Source organism: Solanum pennellii, chromosome 6, assembly GCF_001406875.1.
Source record: "Solanum pennellii chromosome 6, SPENNV200".
Lineage (NCBI taxonomy): Eukaryota > Viridiplantae > Streptophyta > Magnoliopsida > Solanales > Solanaceae > Solanum > Solanum pennellii.
The window spans coordinates 52,235,531-52,250,923 of NC_028642.1; the positions used below are offsets into that span (position 1 = coordinate 52,235,531).

The 15,393-nt window shown below is 30.2% G+C and overlaps 3 protein-coding genes and 1 non-coding gene across 4 annotated transcripts; 2 read left to right on the forward strand and 2 right to left on the reverse strand.

Annotated features, from left to right (window-relative positions):
• Positions 1-6,530: 6,530 nt before the first annotated feature.
• Positions 6,531-6,603, forward strand: TRNAK-CUU. Its single transcript has one exon. It is a non-coding gene; the product is annotated as a tRNA-Lys (tRNA).
• Positions 6,604-7,125: 522 nt separating this feature from the next.
• LOC107022846 lies at positions 7,126-7,964 on the forward strand. Its single transcript, XM_015223425.2, has one exon. The coding sequence runs from the start codon at positions 7,296-7,298 to the stop codon at positions 7,842-7,844; it is 549 nt and encodes a 182-aa protein (XP_015078911.1). The 5' UTR covers positions 7,126-7,295; the 3' UTR covers positions 7,845-7,964.
• Positions 7,965-11,357: 3,393 nt separating this feature from the next.
• On the reverse strand, positions 11,358-12,163 carry LOC107022913. The gene has a single exon (XM_015223485.2). The coding sequence runs from the start codon at positions 12,087-12,089 to the stop codon at positions 11,526-11,528; it is 564 nt and encodes a 187-aa protein (XP_015078971.1). The 5' UTR covers positions 12,090-12,163; the 3' UTR covers positions 11,358-11,525.
• Positions 12,164-14,274: 2,111 nt separating this feature from the next.
• On the reverse strand, positions 14,275-15,146 carry LOC107022885. The gene has a single exon (XM_015223461.2). The coding sequence runs from the start codon at positions 15,007-15,009 to the stop codon at positions 14,440-14,442; it is 570 nt and encodes a 189-aa protein (XP_015078947.1). The 5' UTR covers positions 15,010-15,146; the 3' UTR covers positions 14,275-14,439.
• Positions 15,147-15,393: the final 247 nt, after the last annotated feature.

Genomic DNA, 15,393 nt, shown 5'->3' on the forward strand with positions numbered 1-15,393 from the left:
GGGGGTGGGGGTGGGGAGGGGTTCAATTGTTTTTTTTTAGAATAATATTTTTACTTTAATTACTAAATAGATTTTAAAATATTTTTTTAACTTAAAATAACACATGTAATCATTTAATTCATCGTTTGCCACATTATCAACGAGTATATTACACTCTCCTTCAACTTTTTTCTTATTGTAAGAAAAGTGTCAAAAGAATATAACGGAACCCTACATGAGGTGTCTAAAATAAACATATCACAGTTGAGATGTCTATGTGAAATTTGGTGCCAACTTTAGAAAAGTCACCAATGGATTTGACCTATATTTTAATAAAGAGTTTTGGGTTTGTTCAAGGTCCTTGTAAAGAGCAAAGTGCACAAATATCCACGTATAGGGTCCTTATTTAATTTGTGTGACGAACATCATAGTATTAACCTTGTGCATGTAATTTCTTGCTTTTGATATTTGTTATCAACGGTTGTTTATTATGTTTCAATTATCATATTACTCCATTCTGTTATAATTATTGTTTTTTTAATGCTCTTATACCGTTCTCGTTGTTAATTGACATGTTTTCTTCTTTGTCATTTTTTCCTTTTTCACAATTACTTTGATTTGCTACATTTAAGTCGAGGGTTTATCATAAAAGAAACCCCTTTCTTTTTCCATGAGGTAGGGTTAAACTTTATGTTCACTCTATTTTTTTCAAATCCATTTGTTAATTACACTTTGTATGTTGCTGTTATAAGTTTTGTATATCAAATTCAAAAAAATTCAATCATAAATTTGTCAAAACATTCAACAACAAATCTTATAGATTCATTTAACTACGGAGTAGTTAATATAGTCACGTAGAGTGAGGTCTAGAGAGATAGTATGTGCGGAAATTTTATTTGTTACCTATAGACCCTTGCCTCAAAGGACAACACCCACCTCCCGATCTATAGAAAAACAAGGGCACCAAAAGTTCATGAATCATGAAAAATTTGTTATACCTGGCTCTTTCAATCACATTGGTTCTGTATCAGTTCATTTGTCAAGCTGTGCACCAGGACAATGCTACACTGAGAATGTTTTAGGATAATTTGCTCGATGTCTGAAACTTCAAATTAGAAACAGATCAGATCAATGTCATTGCAAACAAATGTCCCACAAGTAAATCACAAAAACAAAATTATTCAAAACATAAAATTAGCTAAACTCAACAAGTATAAACTTATTCACAAGTACATTTATTGAAGAGAAGTGAAAAGGCTTCATTCTGGTGGATCTTCAATTATGCTCAAAGTATTTGAAATTTTGAGAAAATAGTTTCTCAACTTCTCTAGCTCCGTACGTGTAAAGTTTTGCAATTGAACTCTCTTCAGCCCATGACTCCAACATATCCACGCTAGAGATGCCCAATTACGTTTGTAATCTTTATCATCATCAGCATCTCTGTATGTAAACTAAGAAACCAGAGAAAACCACAACAGGAACAAAGGTAAAACCCGCGTGTTGGTATAATATATAAACGTGATATGCTCATATAAGTTTCTTTAGTTGACAGAATACATATAAGCAGTTGATTTACTAACTGTTAGGTTTTGAAGATAATGGTCCGAAACACACCTGGAGTGTCACTTTTTGCAAGTGCCTACCTCAACTATAAGGTGTTTGTGTTTCTTATCTGAACTATCACCAACTATTTATTAAAACACATCTCGACTAGTATCTATGTGTTTTTGACCATTATCTCCAGATTATGGTTAATCTTCGGACTCTAAACAAAAGATACTGAACCAATCATGAAGGATGCTATGTTACTAAATCAATGAATCAAAAGGAAACTAATTGCAAAAAAACTTTAAAGATAAAGCATAAGGGTGCAAGAAACCTTAGCCAGTGCTTTTGAAAGATAAGCATATTACCTTGATCAAGCTCTGTATGCTTCGAACCTGGTCCACAGATAAGGTGTCCAGGTGAGGAGAAATCCAAAGTAAACTATCAACAACGTCTACTACTGAATAATTCGTCCTGTCCATAATTTTTATATGTATATGTTTAGTGGAGGAACCAAGTTTTCTCTCATTTCTTTCGGTATTAACTATCACCTGCAAAAACAAATAATAAGAACAATGAGAAATCCAGAACAATTTCTTCTGGCAGGACAAGTAGCCAATTCGCTGCACGTACCTTATCAGAGTCACAACTAAGTGTAATAGCCCTGGATTTATTAAAGTTACCAATAGACTCTATGAGCTTGGAGTACCATTCAGTGTCAAGAGCTTCTAGATCTGAAATTAATTTGATCATAACCTCCAGCAATCGCGAAGCTTTCAGTTTGAATATAGGCCCAGTAGTTCATTTCTTCCATGATAAATATCATAGGAGAATCTTAATAAGTTAGGAGCATCATCCATATCAACAGCAATCAAATGAGAGCATGCCACTACTTTCAGAACCTTAACGTGACTATTTGAAATCTTCACGAAGTTCAAGGACTGACAATGATCTAAATAAATGAATGTGATCAAAACTGGCTCTGGCAGATTGGAAATTTGATCTGTCTCTTCCATCACGAGCAAATTGAGGTTCCTTCCATTACTATTTGTGACGGAATATATTTCCCATTTTCACGAAAAAATATCAAATAACAATAATAAACAGAGACCATTAATTACCTGGTTTGTGTATAAAACGCCAATATCCCTTCATGATGTTTGTGTATATCTACAAAAACTGAAGTTTCTGCTGAGTGAAATTGACAGAAGGCAGATAGGCTAATGGTTTGAGTAGTTTTATAGGACTTTCAGTTTGCCAATTCAGTTACATTGATGCACTTATTAGGGTTAATTACAAATATAATTACCAAATTATATCTACTATGATTGGTAAATTCATCATGTCATGTAAAGTAATTGAATTTTACTTATTATGACAGTAAATTATTAAATTTTACTTCCTATAACAATAAAGCCATCAAACTATCCTTTATTATTTTATCAACGGAGAAGTGTCAAAAATACCTTTGAACTATATTTCGGTTCAAATATACTCTTCCCCTCAAACTATAGGGTCAAAAATACCTTCTCATTAACAGGATATGTTAAACGCCACTTGGATGCCATGTGGATACCACATGGCATGCCACATAAGCCAATAGAGTTCCACTCATGCCACGTAGAAAATAAACTTACCCCTAATTTTCCCCAATTTTCTCTATTTCCCTTAGAATTTAGAAACGATTTCACTGAAGAACATAGAACCCCTTTCTCTTAGAACTTATGTATTTTGTGAAATCGTTCTAAGAAAATGGAGAAATGAGGAAAAGGGGTTCTATATTCTTCAGTGAAATCGTTTCTAAATTCTAAGGGAAATAGAGAAAATTGGGGAAAATTAGAGGTACGTTTATTAGTCTATGTGGCATGAGTGGAACTTTATTGGCTTATGTGGCATGCCATGTGACATCCACGTGGCATCTATGCGGCGTTTAACCGATTCTGTTAATGAGAAGGGTATTTTTGACCCTATAATTTGACGGTAAGCATATATTTGAGCCGAAATATACTTCAAAGATATATTTAAGCTATTTCTCATAGTTTAAGAATATTTTTTACCTTTTTCCATTTTATCAATAATACAGTGGCGATAGATCGAGGTGTACTAAGCGACCTACTCAATTTGTTACTGCTGTAGAAATTTTGGCGTTAAATTGAAATTATTTTGTCTTGGTTAAGGATATTCATTAATTACTCGTGCTTTTATCCCTAAGTGATTTCATTCCTTCAATTCAGTTTTAACACAAAAACATTGTTGGTGAAATTTGAAAAGTGATGTGAAAGATTGTTTCTAAAAATTTAATTTAGTTTTAAATCACTCACATTTATAATTTTCTTCACTAGTTCACTAAAAGTGCTCGCTTTTTTCCCTAAAACTAGTATGAATGTGTGTTCAATTGTTTACTTTGTGACAATTTGCTTTCAATAGGAAGAAATACTTCTGGTAATTGATGTTGCTCAAATTCTTCAATATATTATCAAGTGTTTGCTATACTAAAAATAATGAAAATATCCAGAGATGGAAAAACAACGGATAAGGCGGATCCAAAAGATCCAGGAAAAAACAACATGGTCCATAAATACAAAACAACAATCCGCATTTATCCTTGTATACGCATATGGTTTTGTAACAATCTATAATGAGAAGTAATATTATATAAACGTTAAAAAAGTATTATAATGAGATATAAAATTATGTAAATGTTAAAAATGTATTGTTGGGTGGTCTTGTTTTAACCTCGCTTGTCTTATGGGTAAAATTTCAAGTTTTACAAGAAATATATGATTCATTGACCTCTAGGTTTGCCCATGGAACAAAGGTAACTTACACAAATTCCACTAGTTAAGGAACTAATTACTTAGATACATATCAGTTTGCAATATTGCGAATAATATCGTATTTTGGTGCGCTCAAATACGTTTAGGTACAAGTATCTTGATAGATCTAGAATCAAAATTAGATGTAATTTGTTTTAAATGCACTAAATCCCAGTAGATTCACATGTATTTGAGATATATAGACAAATTTAGCTTGTCTCCCTTCCATCTCGATCGCTTGCCACTCTCATATCTCGCTGACGTATATCGATATATGGTATTTTAAACGTATACGAATCAGCGACACATGTATATAGTGTGTATCTAGAGTGATTCATATGTATCTAACTTGGAATCTAGTATAAAATTATTAAATAGTTAGATACAATATAATTATTGCAAACTGTATGAAAATATAGTAAATATGATAGAAATATTTGTGTAATTAGATAGTTTCTGGAAAGAAAAAAAAAAGTTAGTGTTGTAATGTCTGTTTGGGTTGGGCATCTGATACTGGGCCAGCACTTGAATGTGCTCTGTTAAAAGATATGGCCCTTTTAAGTTCCCTTCGTACTTCGCAAGCCTCTAAAGGGTCATTTTTTGTTTTTAGTAATAGCCACTCTATTGTGTTGACGTTCATTCTCATTTCTAATAATTTTTTTCTTTTTAGTTTTCCATCTGATGTTTAAAGCATGCATTTAAGCCCCGACTAAATTTGAATCGTGCATTAAAAGGCTCATTACTAATTGCACAAAGAACAAACACTAATAAAAGAAGAAATTAAAAAAGAAGTGATAAAGAACAAAAACTTCGTGAGTGGGTACAAAACAATTTTCTGGATATACAAGTGAAGTCCCTTTAACTAAAGGTAAGGGTGCATAGAGAAAATATTGTTAAATTCAAGTACTTTTATCTACTAGTTGAATAAATAATTGTATAAAACAAAACTTAATCTAGTTGTTGATTTTCTTTAAGATTATGCCACGTTTCAAAAACTGAATGGTACATCGTCACACATTATATTAAGTTATAGTTTATTATAGTCTCTCTACTGTTTTCTTTTCCTTAAATTATTTGCAATACGGAAAGAGGCCTCACACTACCTGAGTGCCTTAACTTTTGGAAGCCAAATGTATCAAAGAGGATCCAATATTTTTCTACTATATAATTAAAAATACATAATTTAAAGGAAAAGGAAATACAAAAGAGAGATTTCATCAGTGGAATTCAATAATTTGAGCACTACTCTCTAAACCCCAACCCCCCCACCCCACACCAAAATAAATATAAATATATTTTTTCATTTATTTTTATTTATCCATTTTGAATGTTATACATCTTTTTAACAAATAATAATTGATATGTGTGGTTTATTCATATTAATTAATGTTTAATATTAGTCTTGTAAAATGATTTAGGAAATTAATAATCAAGGAAAAATAGTCAAAAAAGCCTTTAAAGTTTAAACTATGTAAAATAAATAAAAATGTCTTTCGTTTATGGTTTAGTTTCAAAATGTCTTTATCATTAATAGTTTATATAAGAAAAAGAAAAATTTCTTAGTATATTAAAAGTGAAACAAAAGTAAAAATTTATTTATAAAATAGTGAACAATAAAAAATTAGGACGATAATCAATTTTCTACTGTTTCACGGGAGAGTTGCTTTTGCTTTTGGAGTGGTAACTTTGTGTTTGTAAAAGTCATACAATTTGTTTATGAAAACCTAATTTTTCATACAAAAACTTTACAGGCCACAAATTTACAACTTTATTTACGTGCAGAAATAATCATAACTAATTCGGCAATTATGCATAAGCACACTTCTTTAGAAATCTCATCTTCCCCTTACCAGGGAAAGTTTCTATTATTTTATATAAAAAAAAATTACAAAAAATTATCTAAAGAGGATACATGATCGAGAATTTGTAGACTAATTAATTAATCCGTTGCAATATTTATAAAATGATATTGATTATAATATTTCAATTGTCATGGTTTTGAGAGTATACAATATGCCTAAAGGTAATATATTGGACTTTGATAAATGATACAGATATATATTGTGCTTGGTACAAAAGAACTATTAAGTTCCATTTAGTTATACTTATCCTCTAACAAGTCACCAATATCTATTGAAATGTCACATAATATTTAGTTTTATAATTATAGTTGCTAAAGTATATCAATAAGCCCGTCTAGCTCAGTTGGTAGAGCGCAAGGCTCTTAACCTTGTGGTCGTGGGTTCGAGCCCCACGGTGGGCGTTTATTTTTATTTAATTAATCTCCGTCCTGTTGTACAGTTCATGTTTTTTTTCTTTTTCTGTTCTCTTGTAATAGAACAAATTATAAGAAATTCAAACTTGATAAGATTATTTAAGCAAGTTAAATCATAATTCACTGTTTAGTCGTTCATTTAGATTCAATTCATCTTGCAAAAAATTAATAATTACAGTAAACAATTTAACAACTAACTTACTTATTGATTCAACTTATTTTAAGTTGTAATAATTCAACAGTAATCTCCATATGTTTGACAATACCCCTAATCCCATTAGCCTCAAATTTGTAATCCACGTGAAAGGAGAGGGAAAAAAATTACAACGAAATTTCTTTGATGGGTGAAAATGACTTAAAAGACAGTCCTAAAGCTAGATGTTGAAAATCACCACTAATAATTGGACTATTAGAATATTGGCTAAACATAAAAACTTCAACATATAGATTGCTTCACTACATCCTCTTCCTTTATATGTAATTAAAATATATAAATCCACCTATATATATACCACCACTTCTTTGCTTCTCATAAAACCACAATTCTCTACCAACTACAAACTACACATCCTCTAAATAAAACCTCTTTCTTTCATATTTGTCTATCCAGAACCAACAACAACTCATAATTCAAAAATATAAAATAAAGAGATATCTACACGTGATTCTTATACAAGAAAATGGATCAAAATTTGCCAGTTATAGCGAAAAAATTCTGGAAGATAGTTCGCGTAGCTTACTTCATGTTGAGAAAAGGATTATCATCAAAGAGAAAACTGATGTTCGATCTCAACTTATTAATGAAACGTGGTAAGATTGCTGGAAAAGCCGCCTTCCAAAATCTGATGTTCCAGGGCCATAATAATAATATTCATCAATCAATTTCAAAAGAGTATTACGAGTTCAGCTGCAGTAACAGCCCCTCTTTTCACCTACCTTTCAACATGAACAAGCGCATTAATAAGCACAATCACAATGCAGTACCTGACGATGTTTCAATGATGAACGCTGCCGTTTTGAAGGCATTAGAAATGCTTCAGAGCGAAACAGCATCACCTGCTTTGCCTGGATTTGGAAGGACTCCAACGGTCAGGCAATTAAGGATCACTGATTCTCCTTTTCCTCTAACATCAGAAGCTGATAACATCAGCCACGTAGACGAAAAGGCTGATGAATTCATTTCTCGATTCTATAGAGATTTGAGAAGAGAAGCTTCTCTCTTTGCTTAAATTTTTGGAGTGCTTTTATTTTTCCAGTGTTCCGGAAATTTTTGACATAGAAGATGTAAAATAAAATTATGTGAAGAGTTTTTAAATGTGATGATAATAAATAATACTCTTTCCGTCTGATATTATTTGTCATGATTTCTATTTTTAGAGTTAAACTATAAAAATTTTGACTAACATGTATTTTTTCATCATATTAATGTGTAAAAAATTACAATTTATAATACTTTTCATATAGTTTTAGAATATCTAATTTTTTTGTTTAAAATATCGAATTAAAAATTAATTAAATTAACTTTCGAAAAACACAACGTGACAAATGGAGTACAATCAAGGATTCCCTCTTAAATTTGATTGTCGACAACTTGGATTGGAATTAATATACAAGTAAAGGTAAAGATCGACCAGAATTTTTAATTTGTTCATTTTGATAAAAGAAAAAACAAACTACATTAATTAGTTGACTGATATCTTCATACGCATTTTGCACGGTCCAAGATTCAGTCCCTATATTATTATTGTTATGACCCTGGAGTTGTCTCCTAATTAAAGTTAATTCTCATGTAAAACAGATAAAATTATGAGATTAACCTGGAAGTTCATTTATGTACGTGTTGAGAACACACGACATGACCTCAAGAAATTTTTACAAATACCTTAACTATTAGACTAAATCTTTAACTTATATTAAAAAGTATCATACTTTTATGCATAATACTTATTAAAACTAAAATTTAATCTCATTACACGATCTAACTTTCCGACGACACCCCTTATGTAGGTGTGGGCCCACCCTTGAAGACAAATAATGCTCCAATTAACAAAATAGATCAATGTGATTCCCCCTCGTGTAATGGTGAGTTGACATTTTATAAATAATTTTCGATCCTTTTCTCTAATTACTTAAATATTTTATCTTATTTATTACTATTATTTTTTATAGTGGGTTGTAAAGCAACTCCTTTGAAACAGAAAGATCAAAGATCGATAGTCGATACAGTATATACCCTATTTTAATTATTGATGTACATGATTGTTATGTAAAATTTGAGACAAATTATGGTGCTTACTAAAGTAAAGTACAACTTAGGACTGTACCCGAATTTGAATTCTAAACTATATATATGGCGACAAATGACACCTAACTCTTAAGAATATGAACCGTCGTCTTAAGTCAATTTCAAATGTTTAATTTATGAAAGGTAAGTATAATTGAAAACTAAGAGATAATGATTCATTTTCTTTCATTAATATCAACTGTAAGATCCAATATGAACAATATAATACTAGTTTCCAATATTGATTAAATCAAGAACACGAATATGTACCACCCTCATAACATAACATATAATATTAATAATAGATGTTTGATCTTAGCCAATTCAATTCCAGCCGCTAGCTAATAAAATGAGGATTAATTATCCAAAATCATACAAGGAGACAATGTAATTTCTTTTCCTAATCTAATAATGGTCAATTTTAACACTAAATTGGACAAAAACCTGGCATAAACATCTGATGCAGGTAAAATCTTTTCAAATAGGATATAGTTCGTACCCTCCGAAAGTGTCGTTCAACGATAGAGGAAAAAACAAGTAATGTACGTAAATTTGAATGGTAAATCAACTTATCTTTTAAGTTAGTCTATTTCAGGACCTAAACCTAAGATATCTAAGGAAATTTATGATGAATTTGAATGACACGTTGAAGCGTTTTGAGAAGCTTGAAAAGCAGTTCAAAGTTTGACAAGTGCTTATCAAAAGGAACATCGTTTTACTTTACTTGCTTTTAATAAAGTTTGAGTGCTTTACTGTATGGGAAAAAAGAAAATGTTAGTTCTAACATCTTTTACGATAATAATTACCGTAACTTGCCAGTAGATCTGTAACAAACCCACAAATAAGACCAATTCAATTCAACTTCAAATAACTCACAAATTTATTTCGTTAACTCATAATTCGAAATATAAGGGAACTCATAGAAAGGAGATGAGAGGACAAGATATTTTTCTCAAAATTTGCATAATCTCTATTCACATATCACTATCTTTTTTGATGGAACAGTTTCATGCCAACTACTAACCTCGAAGCCCAAATTATCTTTGACTATATTGCTCGTTCTAGGCCCAATAACTACTTGTGTGACCTTGGTGTCCACATTAGGATGAACTTGGTTTATAACAAAACGCGGATTTGAGATTATATATTCAAGATATTTAAAATATTTTTAATATAAATTTATCAAAATTCAAATTCAAATCTGATACTCGTTAAAATATTAGAGTAATTAAAACTTAATACAAATTTAGATGGTTGACTTTTGATCCATATTTTTAGTTCATTCCATTCCACCAAAGTAGCTCTTGAATGAGTAAATAACTCATTTCTTTATTAATTTAATTTATCAAAGATTCGTTCAAATCTAATTCAATGTGTCTGAAAGAAACCACAATTTAGTAGTTACTAAATTTCACATCTCTTAAATATGTATCTTTGTCTTTGATAAATGTCTAGTCCAAATCTGATTAACATACATATGAATATCTAGATGTAAAACTCGAGTTAATTAATCTATGATTTTGGTCTTTATCCAAGTCAGGTGACACATTTGCCATGAGGAGGTTTTGAATATTTCAAAAAATAAGGTCTAACCCTCAAAAGCATATATTATTGACAGCTTTACTTTTGTAATAAGCACCACAATTCCTCTCAAATATATTTTTTAAAAAATGAATAAAATATAGTGTGTCTGTATGGATGTATCTGCCTAAGGAGGTTTCCAGGTAAATGACCAACCTAAAAAGCAAAAGATTTGCTTTACAAAGCACTATAATAAAAAGTTATAAAAGAGAGGCAAAGACTAAATTACATATTTCACTTATGAACATAAGACATTAATGCTTTTGGAAAATTGGCAGAAAAAATCGTTGTTTTTTCTTTAGTCTATTGCGGCATTTTTCTAGCTAAAATTCACACAAAGCTAGCAACACTTCAATTCAGCAGAACTGAAAAATAGCCACTAGCTTAATTTTAATTTTTTACGGTAGTAATTATTTTTCGAAAGACATAATAAGTTCAATAGTTATATTTTATCCCTACTTTTAAGTTACATAAATATAGCATTTGGGGTTGAAAATTTATTACTATGGTTTAATATATTCTCACTATGGTGCAACAATTCTGCCTTGTGTTTGGACCACGGTGGCTAACTATTGGACGTGTGATACTGTCTAAATGAAGTTCGAAGATTTTTTTTTTGTTTTACACGGAAATTAACTTAGTTATCTAGAAAAATTTAATTGTTCAACTGATTAATTAGCATTCTAAATTTTTACTTTATTGATAAAGATTCGATTCTTACCGGACTTGATATATTGGCATGCATTAACATTAATTTTCTCTACTTTAACTTGTAATACTTACTAGTTTTAATTGAACTTTTTGCTTTTCGATGTATAGATTTTCAAGAAGCAAAAAAAAAAAAAAAAATCTACCTAATAAAGAATTTTTGTGGATTCAAAATTTTAGGACTTTCAGACCTTGAATGTATTAACCATATGATGAAACAAAGTAGCGAAGGGTGGTTATCATTACATATATAAACTCTTAACGTTCAATTTTTTCTAAAAATTTCCCGAATTAATACCCCAATTAGAAAAGTGAAAAAAAATAAAACTCCAAAACATTAAGCAAAAGCGGATGCTTCTCTTCTCAAATCTCTGTAAAATCGAGAAATGAATTCATCAGCTTTCTCATCAACGTTGCCTATCATGTCAGTTTCTCTTAGTGGGAACGGCGAGTCAGTGATTCTTAATTGCCTGACCGTTGGAGTCCTTCCGAATCCAGGCAAAGCAGGTGATGCTGTTTCGCTCTGTAGCATTTCTAATGCCTTCAAAACGGCAGCGTTCATCATTGAAACGTCATCGTGTTCAGTGACAGGTACTGCATTGTGATTGTTCTTGTTAATGCGCTTGTTGAGGTTGAAAGGGAGGTGAAAAGCGGGGCTGTTACTGCAGCTGAACTCGTAATACTCTTTTGAAGTTGATTGATGAACATGATTATTATTATTATGGCCCTGGAACATCAGATTTTGGAAGACGGTTTTTCCAGCAATCTTACCACGTTTCATTAATAAGTTGAGATCGAACATTAGTTTTCTCTTTGATGATAATCCTTTCCTCAACATGAAGTAAGCCACACGGACTATTTTCCAGAACTTTTTCCCTATAACTGGTAATTTTTGATCCATTTTCACGTATGGGAGAACTTCTTTTTTTTTTAATTGTGAGTTTTTGTTGGTTTAACTTAAGAAGGAGAGACAAATATGGATATCTTATTGAAATTTTTTTTGATGAAAGCGAGATTTTTTATATATTCACATGATCACTTTATATTGAAAGGTCTCCAGCATTTACATTAATTAACAGTTTGAAAACTCCTTTCATTTTTATCCATCATTTATCTTTTATCAACATTTTATCTTATTTTCTTTTATCATATTAATATAAATATCAACATAATCTAATTCAATTTAGTTTCAAAATTAATTAATTTAATTCTCATTAAGTGAAATATAACAAGTAAAACTAGAATAAAAATATTCATACAAAAGTTAAATGTACATAAGAGATGAAGCCAATAACTAAAATTCCTTCTATAAATCATTAAAGGTATGACTGATTTGTTCTTTTTGCATCCGAACATTCACCTTAAGCGTAACAAAAAACTTAGTTAATGATTTTAAACAAGTGATTACGTAACTTAATAGATCAAATTAGTCCAATAATTAGATACGATATTTTTCTAGTATGCATATAATTTGTCAGGTGACCATAAAGTTGAACTGCTCTTATAATTAGAGTCCTAAGTCAAAAGGGCAAAAAAAATTGACAAAAATTTTAAAAAGGTACATTAAAAAATTTTTTTACCAAAAGGACAAAATCGCTCCTGACGAAGAGATTTTCTTCTGACAAAATTGTCATGTTAATTTTTTTAATAAAACACAAAAATCACTGCTGTAGCAGTGATTTCATCAAAAAAAAAAATTCTTAAAACATAATTAAAAAATAAAATGAAATCGCTGCCAAGGCAGCGATTTGTAAGAAGCAAAATTTTGAAATCGCTGCTTAGGCAGCGATTTCATTTTTTTATACTTTTTCAGGTGAGGTAAGTCGCTGCACCTGCAGCGATTTACCGTTTTGGTTAATATAAAATTTTATATACCATTTTAGAATTTTTGTTATTATTTTGTACCCTTTAAATTTCGGACTCAAATTTCAACTATGTTTTTAAATATTCAAGCAACCCATGAGTTCTATACTTGCATATAAAGTTTGATAAAATAATACTGATTTGTAATTAACTCCCTCACTTTTTCAACTACGAGTATATTAACCTACTTAGTTTTAACAATACATTTTCTAGTAAACACGTAAATAAAAATGCAATAGAGTTTTGATGAAATGAAATAAGGAAAAATTAATCGTCTAAAATGCAAATAATAGTCTTTTATAAGGGATAAAACATATTAGACAAATATAAGCGAAAATATTGATAGCACAGTTCAATACACTTTTTAAATTGAATTACTGAATTCAATATTTCCCAACAAAATTACAGCAAAAATACAAGCCTATTAATAGCTGTGTCCTTGACCGGGGTCAATGGGGTGGCTCAAGGGACATGAGGGAGTGAAAAAACTTTGCTTTAGGACATCTACGTTTTGATACCTTAAAAAATTTTAATTTTTTCTTTGATAATATTAAAGATTGTAAAAGAGTAGTACAATATCTATATTAAAAAAAGGAAACTTATGTATTTAAATAGAAATATTCCAAAATTTTAGATTAAATTACTTAAATTTCCATAATAATAAATACTGTTTTTACGATATAATTTAAGTATTATATTGAGAACACATAACTGCAATCTTATTAATTTAAATTAACTTTTATTTTATAAATAACAATTTTACCATGTAAAGTATACTACATTAATATTACACTAGAAACAATAGCTACGAAAAAACCAAGAACAGTTAAATACCATTTTTGTTTTGTTCATATATGTCTATATACTTTAACACCTTATACACAAAACTAATTATAGATCACTAATTTTATTGAGATAATATTACATAAAAGTTAAACAAGCATAACAAAAATTTACACTAAATGCTAACATCCAAAAATCTACAAAATCATGTAAGAGAAAGTGCAAATAAGAGTATCAACTTGTAACTTGCATTGGGACACTGTATTATTGTTTCTTATGAATTTTGAACCCATTGAGATAACCATTATTAACTTGGGTATACTCTCTAAGCTCCCAATGTGTTAGTTTTAATAGGCGGGTAATATTTAATTAACATGGATTCAAATAGTAATTTTAAATTAGAGTTTCTCTTGACTCTTACAAAAAAGAGAAAAAACTTGATTCGATATTACAGGATTTACTTTTCCGTAGTTTACTATTAAATTAAGAGTTATTATAAAATGAAACTATAAAGTATCATTACAAGTTATAAATTTATTTTCTTTTTTTCAATCCTCTCTCTTTAAAAAAGTTATTAATATCGCAACAATAACTCAACAACCAAATTAAGCGAAATCAGAAGCTTCTCTTCTCAATTCTCTATAAAATCGAGAAATAAATTCATCAGCTTTTTCGTCTACGTGATTAATCATTTCATCATTATCAGTGTCTGATCTTAGAAGAAAAGGCGAGTCAGTAATCCTTAATTGCCTAACCGTTGGAGACCTTCCAAATCCAGGCAAAGCAGGTGATTCTGTTTCACTCTCAAGCATTTCTAATGCCTTTAAAACAACAGTGTTTATCATTGAAACGTCCTCGTGTTCACTGGCATGTTTAAGCTGACTATGCTTATTAATGCGCTTGTTGATGTGGAATGGGAGATGGAAAGTTGGGCTGTTACTGCAGCTGAACTCGTAATACTCTTTTGACGATGATTGATGGCCATGATTAATGTTATGGTCATGGAACATGAGGTTTTGGAAGGCAGCTTTACCAGCAATCTTACCACGTTTCATCAATAAGTTGAGATCGAATATTAGTTTCCTCTTTGATGATAATCCTTTTCTTAGCATGAAGTAAACCACACGGACTATCTTCCAGAACTTTTTAACTACAATAGGCAATTTTTGATCCATTTCTCTGTCTATAAATTCAGGTGTAGACTTTTTTATTTTGGGATTGTGAGTTTTGTTGGTTCACAAGAAGGAGTTTGGTGTGTTTTATGAGAAGCAATGAGTGAGTGGTATATATAGGGGCTTTTCCAAGAGGACGCAGTGAAGTATTCAATATAGGAATTTAAGTTTTTAAAGTAGACACGTACGTATATTACGAGGAGTTGAGATTTAATATTTTATTGTTTCAATTATTAATAGAAGATGCGGTTGCTGATTTTCTAGATTCAGAATTCTTTTAAATCACTTTCAAATACTTTTCTTCGACTACTTTAAATTAGATTATATTATTAAATATTTTTAGTTAAATTTATTATAATTCCACAAGTTCATAAAAGAGATGAGTGT

Bases quoted from the DNA above. Each gene is read 5' to 3' on its own strand.
- LOC107022846 (XM_015223425.2), top strand. From the start codon at position 7,296: ATGGATCAAAATTTGCCAGTTATAGCGAAAAAATTCTGGAAGATAGTT.
- LOC107022885 (XM_015223461.2), bottom strand. From the start codon at position 15,009: ATGGATCAAAAATTGCCTATTGTAGTTAAAAAGTTCTGGAAGATAGTC.
- LOC107022913 (XM_015223485.2), bottom strand. From the start codon at position 12,089: ATGGATCAAAAATTACCAGTTATAGGGAAAAAGTTCTGGAAAATAGTC.